General features: G+C 42.5%; 2 protein-coding genes across 2 annotated transcripts in view; one reads left to right on the top strand and one right to left on the bottom strand.

Annotated features, from left to right (window-relative positions):
• Positions 1-8,459: 8,459 nt before the first annotated feature.
• Positions 8,460-8,687, bottom strand: LOC111723144 (cytochrome c oxidase subunit 6C-like). Its single transcript, XM_023509639.1, has one exon. The coding sequence runs from the start codon at positions 8,685-8,687 to the stop codon at positions 8,460-8,462; it is 228 nt and encodes a 75-aa protein (XP_023365407.1).
• Positions 8,688-9,799: 1,112 nt separating this feature from the next.
• MYOF (myoferlin) overlaps positions 9,800-11,720 on the top strand; it is a 162,316-nt gene continuing 160,395 nt past the window's right edge. Inside the window, exon 1 of the mRNA XM_012801428.2 lies at positions 9,800-9,946. Within this exon, the coding sequence (XP_012656882.1) occupies positions 9,859-9,946 (88 nt within the window). The 5' untranslated portion in view covers positions 9,800-9,858. The remainder of the gene's footprint in view (positions 9,947-11,720) is intronic.

Here is an 11,720-nt window from a genome sequence, read left to right as displayed (position 1 = left end):
CCCAAGTAGCTAGGACCACAGGCGCCCGCCCCAAAGCCTGGCTATTTTTTGGTTGCAGCCATTATTGTTGTTTGGCAGGCCTGGGCTGGATTCAAACCCGCCACCTTAGGTGTATGTGGCTGGCACCTTAGCCACTTGAGCCACAGGCGCTGAGCCCAGGGTCTCACTCTTGCTCAGGCTGGTCTCAAACTCCTGAGCTCAGACAATCCACTGGCCTTGGCCTCCGAGAATGCTAGAATTACAGGTGTGAGCCACTGCACCCAGCCTCACTCTTTAACTTTTTATGTTGAATTAATTTTAGATTTACAGAAAATGTGCTAAAAGCACAGAGTTCCTGTACAGAATGGTGCCACCATCAAAAGTAAGAAATTCACATTTAAACCATATTATTAACTAACAACAGACTTTATTTGGATTTTGCCAATTTTTCTACTAATGTCCTTTCTCTGTTCCTGGATCAGGACCCAGTCTAGAATGCCACCTTGCACTTAGTCCTTTGGTCTCGTTAGTCTCCTTAAATCTGTGTGAGTTTCTTAGTCGTTCCTTGTTTCTGACCTTCATGCTTTGTCAAGTATTGGTCAAGTATTTTGCAGAATGTTCCTAAGTTTGTTTGGTGTTTTTGCATTGTTAGACTAGGGTTATAGATTTTGAAGAACACCATAGAAGTGACATGCCTTTCTCATTACATTAGTTTCACCATATTTTATATTAACTTACTGTACTTCTGCTTCTGTAGGAACCAAGGGAAAGCTCCCCCTTTGCCCTCTGTAGGCAAAAATAGAAACCAATCACTGCAACTGTATCAGTCACCTCCTAAACTGCAATACTCACCAGGACTGGCCAGCCATCACACACAAAGTTCTCCCTCACAGTACAAAGTAATCCCTGGTATCCCCTAAAGTCGAAGAGATCAGATAATGAAATCCAAAAGAGAGCAGAGCTTTATTCCCAAGAAGAACCTGCCCTCAATGCTTCAGAGTCCATGGGGAGACAGAAGACCCCCCAAAGGGGGTGATGGTACCTTTTTCTGTGTTCCTTAAGGAGTCTGAGTCATTAGAAGCCCCCCAAAGATCCCTTTATGTGGCAAAGAGGAAGTGTCAGGTAGGTAGGTAGAAATCCGGCTCTCCTGGGGAAGGAGGACTAGGGCGGAGCCCCCAGACCCCCACCTCCCTGCTATGCACCTTAATTCTGTTCCAAGTGATTGCTCACACCTGGAGAGGAGGGAATTTCCTACCGATAAACCAATCAGAACGTAGCATGCCAATTGCAAAAGGATGTAGATGATGCTCTAGCCCAGCAGTTCTCAACCTGTGGATCACCACCCCTTTGTAACAGTGAAAGTACATCCTGCATATCAGATATTTACATTACAATGCATTAACAGTAGCGAAATTACAGTTATGAAGTAGCAACCAAAATAATTTTATGGTTGGGGGTCACCACAGCATGAGGAACTGTATTAAAGGGTGGCAGCATTAAGAGGCATTAGGAAGGTTGAGAATCACTGCTGTAGCCCATGGGCCTGGCAACAGGTACAATAGAGTCTTGAAGGTGACCTAGAACAGCCTTTAAGCTAATTATCATGTCATTAGCTTAAATCTACATTGTGGTCCACAGCCCCCAGTGGGCTCTCAGAGAGGCTTATGGGAGGTGGGCACATATAGTAAGACTCTAGTTTCAAAAGAAAAGACTCTAGTTCCAAGGTGACCCCTGAGCCACAGGGTAGGCCCAACCCAGGGGGATATATAAAAGAGAACCCCTGGCCACATTTAAAGGCTTTTTTCTTGTCACCACAATGAGGGCCTGCCTGTTCACTGTCTATGGCAAACTTACCTTGCTGTGTTAACTTTCTTACTCTGTAAACCTATCTTTCTCTTCCTCAATAAACTTTGTTTCTGGCCAGGTATGGTGACTCATGCCTCAAATCCTAGCACTCTGGGAGGCCAAGGCAGGCGGATTGTTTGAGCTCAGGAGTTCAAGGCCAACCTGAACAAGAATGAGGTACCATCTCTACTAAAAATGAAAAACTGGGCTCAGCGCCTGTGGCTCAAGTAGCTAAGGCGCCAGCCACATACACCTAAGGTGGCGGATTTGAATCCAGCTCGGACCCGCCAAACAACAATAATGGCTGCGACCAAAAAAAATCACCGGGCGTTGTGGCGGGCGCCTGTGGTCCCAGCTACTTGGGAGGCTGAGGCAGGAGACTCACTTGAGCCCAGGAGTTGGAGGTTGCTGTGAGCAGTGAAGCCATGGCACTCTACCCAGGGGGAAAGCTTGAGGCTCTGTTTCAAAAAAATTAAATTAAATTAAATTAAACAATGAAAAACTGAAGCAAGAGGATCGCTTCAGCCCAAGAATTTGAGGCTGTTGTGAGCTATGACACCTCGGCACTCTACCAACAGCAATAACGTGAGCCTCTGTCTCAAAAAAATAAATAAATAAATAAGGGCTCAGCACCCATAGTACAGTGGTTACGGTGCCAGCCACATGCACCAAGGGTGGTGGGTTCAAACTTGGCCCGTGCCAGCTAAACAACAGCGACAACTGCAACAATAACAACAAAAATAGCCAGGTGCTGTGCAGGTGCTGTAGTCCTAGCTACTTGGGAGGCTAAGGCAAGAGAATCACTTAAGCCCAAGAGTTGGAAGTTGCTGTGAACTGTGATGCTATAGCACTCTACCAAGGGTGACATGGTAAGACTCTATCTCAAAAAAAAAAAGAAGAAGAAGAAAAAGTAAATAAACTTTGTTTCACGTTTTTCATACTTTGGTGTATCTGGTCATTTTTTTTAGCAAGAGTACGCCAAGAACCAAGGACACAGACAGCTGCTGGAACCAAGACATTATAGGCTGCAGGCAGCTGCCTTGGCACCTGACAGTAGTCGGGGAGTAGAAGGAAATGGAGGAACAATTCGTAGAGACAATGTGCAGAAAGCCAGTGAAATTTTACAGTTTTCTCAGCAAAAGCTATACCAACCAGAAAGGAAGCAAACAAAAGGAGCAAATATATAATTAAAAGGGGTTTCAGTTGGCAAAAAAAATTCCCAGAAAAATCAAAAACTCCTCTTAAAAAAAAAGTGCAGTTAACATTTTTTAATTAAATTGACTTCTAACCACAGAGCTCTTTAATTCCTTTCAAATCTCCTATTATCAGATTTTAGTCAAAACACAAAGCTGATATTCCTGGCTTTTGACTTGTTTTTTTAAACCAAAGGTACCCTCCCAAGTGACTCACCCAAACCAAGATGCCCCTCCGCCCTGTGTGGAGAGTATGCAGAGACTTCTCCCCCACGAGACAATTTGTCCGTTATTGGGAGCCACGAGCTGCTCCCACAGGCTCCGAGGATTCAGGGGAATCAGGGGATTCAAGATTTTCAGGGGCATTGACCACATCACGTATCAGGGGCCCAGTCCTTCTCAAGCAGAGCCTTGACCTTCCTTATCAGAGCAGACCTACGTGGAGTGTAGTTCAATCTTCTTTGGAGCTTGTCTTCGTTTCTGTCTGGCCCTGAGCTCACCTGCCCTCTTGCTGCAGGACAGGAGGTCCGTTGGCTTTTATCCTGAGGTGTGTACTACTGATGAATCCACTTCGGCCTTTTGTTACTTTCCCGAGTGTCAACACTCAGGAAAGCAATAGCCCCCAAATCTAAATCTTTAGTTTCTATTTTCTCCAAATATTTCTCTGCCGGACACATCACCAGCTATTGCATTCCCTTCCATTGGGATATCAGCCCAGTTCACAGTGCTGTGGATTACCAGTGACGGGATTAACAGGGGTTTTTGTTGTCAGCTGTGTGATGGATGATCAAGCCCTGAATTCCATCTTAGAATCTAATTTCTTTTTTTTTAGACAGGGCTCACATTGTCACCCTAGGTTTGAGTGCAGCGGTATCACCATAGCTCACAGCAACCTCAATCTCTTGGGCTCAAGTGATCCTCCTGCCTCAGCCTCCTAAGTAGCTGAGACTACAGGTGTGTACCACCTGGCTAGTTTTTCTATTTTTAGTAGAGATGGGGGCTCACTCTTGTGCAGGCTGGTCTCAAACTCCAAAGCTGATCTGCACACATTTACAATATATCCATATCTGGGGGATAAATACAGGAAGTACTCATATATGTGGGTGCATACGGAGTGGAAGAAAAGTAAGTCTTTACTTCCTTGTTAGGACATAAACAAATGATGCCTGAAACTGGAAAATAAGAAGTAGGAGTATGTTATTTAGAGATATGGAGATAAATAACCAAAATAATCACATGAAGGAATTGAAAGTGGGGACCTCTGGGAATGAAAATGCTGCATAGGAGGATGGTGGAAGTGAGAAGAGGTGAGCTGCTTGCTAACTTTGTAACAAGTCTAGCAGATTCTTGATTCTTTTTTTTTTTTTAATTGAGACAGAGACTCACTTTGTCACCCTTGGTATGTGCCATAGTGTCACAGCTCACAGCAACCTCAAACTCTTGGTCTCAAGTGATTCTCTTGCCTCAGCCTCCTTAGTAACTGGGACTACAGGTGCTGGCCACAGTGCCTGGCTATTTTTGTTGTTGTTTGTTTGATTAGCAAGTCAGGGCCAGATTTAAACCCACAAGCCCCAAGCATGTGGCCAACATCCTAACCACTGAACTACAGGCACCCAGCCAGTTTCTTGATTCTTTAAAATAAGTGCAAATGTGACTTTTATTTATTTATTTACTTATTTTTGAGACAGAGCCTCAAGCTGTCCCCCCCTGGGTAGAGTGCCGTGGCATCACAGCTCACAGCAACTCCACTCCTGGGCTCAAGCGAGTCTCCTGTCTCCACCTCCCAAGTAGCTGGCACCACACGTGCCTGCCATAATGCCTGGCTATTTTTTGGTTGCAGCTATCATTGTTGTTTGGCGGGCCTGGGCTGGATTCGAACCCACCATCTTAGGTATATGTGGCTGGCGCCTTAGCCACTTGAGCCACAGGCACCAAACCCAAGTGTGACTTTTATACAAGAACAACATATCAGAGGAAATAATGTCAAATTCACAAATTGTTCCAAAGAGTAGAAAACAAGAGTATGCCCAACTCCTTTTATGATGCTAGTATAACTTCTATACCAACGCTGACAGGAGCAAAATGAGAAAGGGAAACCACAGATCAGTCCTATCCATAATCATAGATGCAAGTCAGAAATAATATATAAAGATACTAGCAGTCCAATTTTAGCAATACGGAAGTACAGGGTATGACAGCCAAGTTGCATTTACCTCAGGAATGCCAGGTTAGTTTAACATTAGAAAATAAATGTAATTTACTAAACATAAAAGTCATTTGACCATCTTTAAAAAGTAAACCATTTAAAAGGCAACTTCATTCATTGTAAAAAGTCTTACAGCCAGGCACAGTGGTATATGCCAATAATCCCAGCTACTCAAGAGGCTAAGGTAGGAGGATCACTTGAGCTCAGGAGTTCAAGGTTATAGTGCACTATGATTGAGCCTGTGAATAGCTACTATACTCTAACCTGGGCAACGTAGCAAGATCCTATGTCAAAAAAAAAAAGAGGTTCAGTGCCTGTGGCTCAAACAGCTAAGGCACCAGTCACATACACCTGAGCTGGCGAGTTCAAATCCAGCCGGCCCGCCAAACAACAATGATGGCCACAACCAAAAAATAGCCAGGTGTTGTAGTGAGTGCCTGTAGTCCCCACTATTTGGGAGGCGGAGGCAGGAGAATCGCTTGAGCCCAGGAATTGGAGGTTGCTGTGAGCTGCGATGCCATGGCACTCTACCCAGGGCGACGGCTTGAGGCTCTGTCTCAAAAAAAAAAAAAAAAAAGACTTAGGGAGCTAGGAATAAGGAGAAGTCCTTTAATTCTAAAAAAAGCTAATTATAACAAATCTATAGCAAACATCATACTTAATGGTGAAGTATGAAAATCTTTCCCTTTGAAAAAGATGTCTGTTATTACCACCCCTAGTCAATATTATAATGAAAGATCTAATCAACATAGTAATAAAAAGAAAAATAAAGTAAGCACAAGGATTAGAAAGGAAGGAACACTCCAGGAGTTATTTGCAGATTATATAGTTGTAATGGTGGAAAATCCATGAGAATTTATTGCTGATTCCACTCTCACCAGCAGTGTATGAGACTTCCTGCAGTTCCACATTCTTGTCACACTTAGCAACGTTAGATTTTTGCATATTTGTCTATCTGGAGAATATAATAGTATCCCATTGGAGTTTTAATTTGCATTCTTCTAATTACCAATGGGGTTGAGTACCTTTTCATATTTACATCTCCTAATTTGTGAAGTACCTATTGAAATCTTTTACCTATTTTTCTATCAAGTTCTCCGTTTTTCTTACTAATTTGCTGGAGCTATTTATGTAGTCTGAATACTAGTCCTTTTGTAGGGTGTGATTTTAATATAATTGAACTTGACAATATTTCCTTTATGATTAGGACATTTTTTCATATTAAGAAATTTGTTCTTATCCTGAGGTCATATAGATATTCTACATTAACTTCTAGAAATACATATATATATGTGTGTATATATATGTATTATATTTGTTGTTGTTGTTTGTTTGCTTAGAGATTAGACTGTGCTATGTTGGCCAGGCATGGTGGCTTACACCTGTAATCCTAGCACTCTGGGAAGGCGAAGCAGGCGGATTGCCTAAGCTCATGAGTTCGACACCAGCCTGGGCCAGAGCAAGACCCCGTCTCTAAAAATAGTCAGGCCTTATGGCCAATGCCGGTAGTCCCAGTTACCTGGTAGGCTGAGACAAGACAATCATTTTAGGCCAAAGTCTGAAGTTGGTGTGAGCTATGATGCCATGTCACCAGGGTTGACAAAGTGAGACTCTATCTCAAAAATAAATAAATAATACTAAACAAATAGATCTTGCTATGTGGCCCAGGCTGGATTCAATTTCCCAGCCTGAAGTGATCCTCCTGCCTCAGCCTCTGGAGTAGCTGGCACTATAGCCACATGTAACTGTGTCCGGCTACAAACACGTTGTCGTATCTTGCCTATTTAGATTTATACTTTACCTGTAGTTGATTATGTATCATGGAAGGGTGGAGGTCATTTTTTGTCATTGTTTCCCACATGAGCAGGTAAAATGCAAATAAAATTCCCAATGAGATACTATTATATACATGCCAGATTATAGAATAATTATATATGAAATAATGGGAAAATATGTGACCAAACCTAACATGGCTAAGTGTGACAAGAATTTAAAGCAACAGGAAATGTCATACACTACTGATGAGAGTACCAGTATACAATTTGGAGTTACCTGGTAGAGGTGAAGAGATGCATACTCTTTGATCCAGCAAGTGCACGCATAGATTAGACTCTACGGTCTAATAGACTTATGCACGTTTGTACAGAAAAATGTACAAGGATGTTCAGGGAAGCACTGCGTGTAACAGCACCCAACTCTGAACTGTCCAATGTCTGTAATAGTAGAATGGATTAATAAAATGTGGTACACTCATACAGTGAAATGCTGTAGAACAGTAAGAGTGAATAAAGTAGAGCTATGTGGGTGAGTTTCACAATATAATGCTGAAAAAGAAAAAGTGAAACACAAAAGAATCCATACTGTTGGCTTGGCATCCATAGCTCAGTGTTAGGGCGCCAGCCACATGCACGGAGGCTGGTAGGTTCAAACCCAGCCCGGGCCAGCTAAACAATGACAACTGCAACAAAAAATAGCAGGGTGTTGTGGTGGGCACCTGCAGTCCCAACTACTTGGGAGGCTGAGGCAAGAGAATCCTTAAGCCCAAGAGTTTGAAGTTGCTGTGAGCTGTGATGTTATAGCACTCTACTGAGGGTGACATAGTGAGACTGTCTTGGAACAAAAAAAAAAAAAAAAAAAGAGAATCCATACAGCATTACCCCATTTCTATAAAGGTCATAATATGAATATATTTGTGTGTGTATATGTACATCTATGTGTGGAAAGATATGAGTATGCAAAGTTTATAACAGACAAACACATTTATATAACCATTTAAAGGTCATAGCTGGCTGGGCACAGTGGCTCACACCTGCCATCCCAGCACTTCCACATTTATGTTGTATGCATTTTTTTCTGTAAATGTATTTCACAGTAAAAAGGAAAAATAAAAAGCACCCAAATAAAATAATGCTGTTTATATTCCACAAAACCCTCTGTGTCTCCACTAAATATGATAATGTGGATAGCATTGAGTAATAGACTCTTTATGTAACTCTTTGACAAACTCTGAGATATCCTTGTAGGTTAAACTATATGTTGTCAATGTACTTGAAGTATTTATTTCCCAAGGGATATTTTCGGTCGTATGTTCAGAAGCAAAAAAAGAGCTCTGTTTCTTTTTTTTTTTTTTTAATTTATTAATAGTTTATTTATCACTCATGTTCATAGCTCAGGAACACAGGTCGGTGACACATGTCTATGTAAATCAGCCCAAAGAAATTCTTTATATTTCAAAATTATTTTATGCTCTGAAAGACACCAGCCTTCCTCATCTCCTCGAAATCTTTCATAGAATCAAAATTTCTGTAGAAATCTGCATATGTCTTCTTTCTTGGTTCAGCCACAGCAAACTTACAGAAAACTGCAACCCCCAGGGATACAACAAACGCTCCAACAATATGAATCCGCAGGCGCCTGGCCAAGAGGCCACGCATCTGAGGTTTGGCCAAAGCACTGGAAGCCATGGTAGTTACTGTCCTGGACGAATTGCCAACCTCAATGCGTCCTACCCGGCTCAAGAGCTCTGTTTCTTCACCCTAAGCTTTAGACTTTTCTCTTGAAACACAAAGACATTCCGATTTTAAGTGGACTTGTATTAACAGTAATGCTAGGAAATCAAGAATAAACACCAACTTCTGGTGTGTATTTGAGTAAATTACTGTGTGCTCTCTGCCAGGTCCCATGCTAAGACCTTGATCTTATCACAACATCTCCATTTTTACAGAGAGGGGAACTGAGGCAGAGAGGAGTTAAGAAACTTGCCAAGGTCATGTAGGTCAAAAGGGTGAAGCAAAGACTCACGTTCAGGTCTGGCTGATGAAGGCTTCACTCTCAAAATGCGTATATTGGCACCGAGGATGCTATGGGCAGCGGTAGGTGGAGAGGCACTTCTCCATTTTCACTAACGACTGTTAGAAACTTTTGAAGGATCTGGAAAACTTACGAGCCCGGCTCTCACCTCTGAAGAATGTGCGAAGAAATTCTGTGGGATCAGCTCCAAATTTGTAAATACCTATTTCCGTGATCAGATTGGGTTTATTTGCAATAAACTCGGTTATTCTTTTTCCAAACTCTAGAGGGCGCCTTTTAACTGCTTTTCAAAAGATGAACAGAGGGTGGCTGGGTGGGTGTGTTCAAAAGCGAGAGCAGAAACGGCAAAAGGAAAATGAAAAAAAAAAAACTAAAACTAAAACCCCGACTAAGTGAAGTTTTAAAACTCCATGAAACTCAGAAAGGAATGAAAGAGGTGGCAGACAATCAATTAATCCGGTTTCACGAATCATTTCTCAAAGGCAGCACTATTTTAGTAGTTTCCTGACCTGCCCACATGCCTTAGCTCCAGAGTCAAGTTAGTTTCAGCTGTTGCTCATAACTAATTTTTAGTTGAGGTTTTGTCCTTTTCACTTCCACATTTCTCGAATTCATAATCGGTGCCTGCGGTACTGCGTAGCCTGCGGGAGTCTGGGTATCAGTTTGCACGCAGCCTTCAGTAAATACTCTGTTAGAGGTCCACCCCTTTGCCGTTCCCCCTTCCCTCTTCCCGGGGAGAAATCCTCCCTTCGCTGGGAGAGAAATTAGCGCCCGTGTCGTCTTAACCTCCTTTGCTGAAACTTGCTTTCTGAAAATTTAAGAACCATGCTGCGAGTGATTGTGGAATCTGCCAGTAACATCCCTCACAAGAAATTTGGAAAGCCGGATCCTATTGTTTCTGTTATTTTTAAGGGTAAGGAAAAGTTTCCTTTTTTTCTGTAGTCCTGTTTTGGACTGTTCGTTTCTCGGGTCAGCTTCTTTCAAAGTCTGCATTTAGGCAGCGGATTAAGCCGTCTCTCCTGCTTTGTTACCTGTGCGGCTCAGAGGAGAGGATTTCTGTGGAAAGCGTTTAATTTTCCCCAGGACTTGGGACTCATTGAATGATCTGATACTTTAGGTCTACCAATGTGATTTCTCTAAGCCCAGGGGGGAAACCTACACTCCCTTTCTCTAATTTCCAGTGTCAGAAAGGTCTGTACTGGTTCAAAGTAAGAGTATCAGTAGCCTTATGTGCAGTTTTGTTTCCTCTGCTTGTGGGAAATGGGTAAAGTTAAAAAAATAATAATAAAAGAGCATTTAAATGGTTGGAGGCCCTTTAACACCATTCAGCAGCCTGAATTGTCATTGAGCTTCTGGAAGGTGGGGTGAGGTTAATATTTGGAATCGGTTTGTCTTCATGTTATCTTGGGCCACTTTGTAATTATTCTTCATGTTTAAACAGTTGGTGTGGTATATCATTTGTATGTTCAATAGCTTTTAAAGTGCTCTTAGAGGACAGAGTTGTATAGAGAGTCTGAATTTTGGACATCTAGTTTGGTCTTGGTGAATGACCTTGGGCAAGTAACTTCATTTCTCTGGGACCTCAGTTTTCTGTTCTGCAAAATGGGTGATGACGATTTAGACTAGGTCATTTTTAAAAGGCTTATACAAACAGTTATTTTTCTATGACATTTGATTGTGATTGCAGGGGAGGGGACAGGAGTGCTTCCTGCAATGGCCCACTTCATTGTAGGCGAGTTCAGTGTGGATTGGAATGGTGGAGCTAAATCTGAGTGCAGGGGCTGTATTCATTTTCTGTTTGTCCATCGTCACTGATAAGACTGCCAGCTCACTTGCAGCAGGAGGGATGGCAGAGAGATTGGGAGCCCTGATAGGCACATGTTTCCTGACCACGCCTTGGTAAATTTCTCACTTCCTCCAGGAGTCTGACCAGTTCCTGAGTCATCTAATACTTTTCTCCTTTCTTTCGCCCATTTTTTCCCTCTTTATTTCTCTACTCAAACCTTTCCCTCTGAGGATGAGCAAGAAAAGGAGAGCAATGAAACTCAAAGCTACCACGTGGTTATTTAGTTTTAAAAAAAAGATTGGAGGGCAAAAATTGTATTCTTTTTTATTTTTCTGAGACAGAATCTCACTCTGTCAGTCTGAGAAGAATGCTGTGGCACCATCATAGCTCACAGCAATCTCAAACTCTTGGGCTCAAGTGATCCTCTTGCCTTAGCCTCCGGAGTAACTGACACTACAGGCATAAGCCATAATGCCCAGCTGTTTTTTTTTTTTTTTCCACTTTTAGTAGAGACGGGGTCTTGCTCTTGCTCAGGCTGGTCTCAAACTCCTGAGCTCTGGCCTCCCAGAGTGCTAAGATTATCAGTATGTACCACCACACCCAGCCCCAAAGTTGTATTCTTAGAGGACAATGTGGTTTGGAAATCTTTAGTGAATGTCATAGTCATGTTATGTCAGAGTTCATTTTCTTTTTTATGGTGGGTTTTTAAAATCTTTTTATTCTTTTTTTTTTTTTTTTTGAGGCATAGCCTCAAGCTGCCCCCCTGGATAGAGTGCCAGAGCATCACAGCTCACAGCAACCCCCAACTCCCTGGGCTCAAGCAAGTCTCCTGCCTCAGCCTCCCAAGTAGCTGGGAGCACAGGCGCCCACCACAATGCCCGGCTATTTTTTGGTTGCAGCC

Source organism: Otolemur garnettii, unplaced genomic scaffold, assembly GCF_000181295.1.
Source record: "Otolemur garnettii isolate 467f Iridium unplaced genomic scaffold, OtoGar3 scaffold00008, whole genome shotgun sequence".
Classification (NCBI taxonomy): domain Eukaryota; kingdom Metazoa; phylum Chordata; class Mammalia; order Primates; family Galagidae; genus Otolemur; species Otolemur garnettii.
This window is presented reverse-complemented; position numbering and strand designations above follow the sequence as displayed.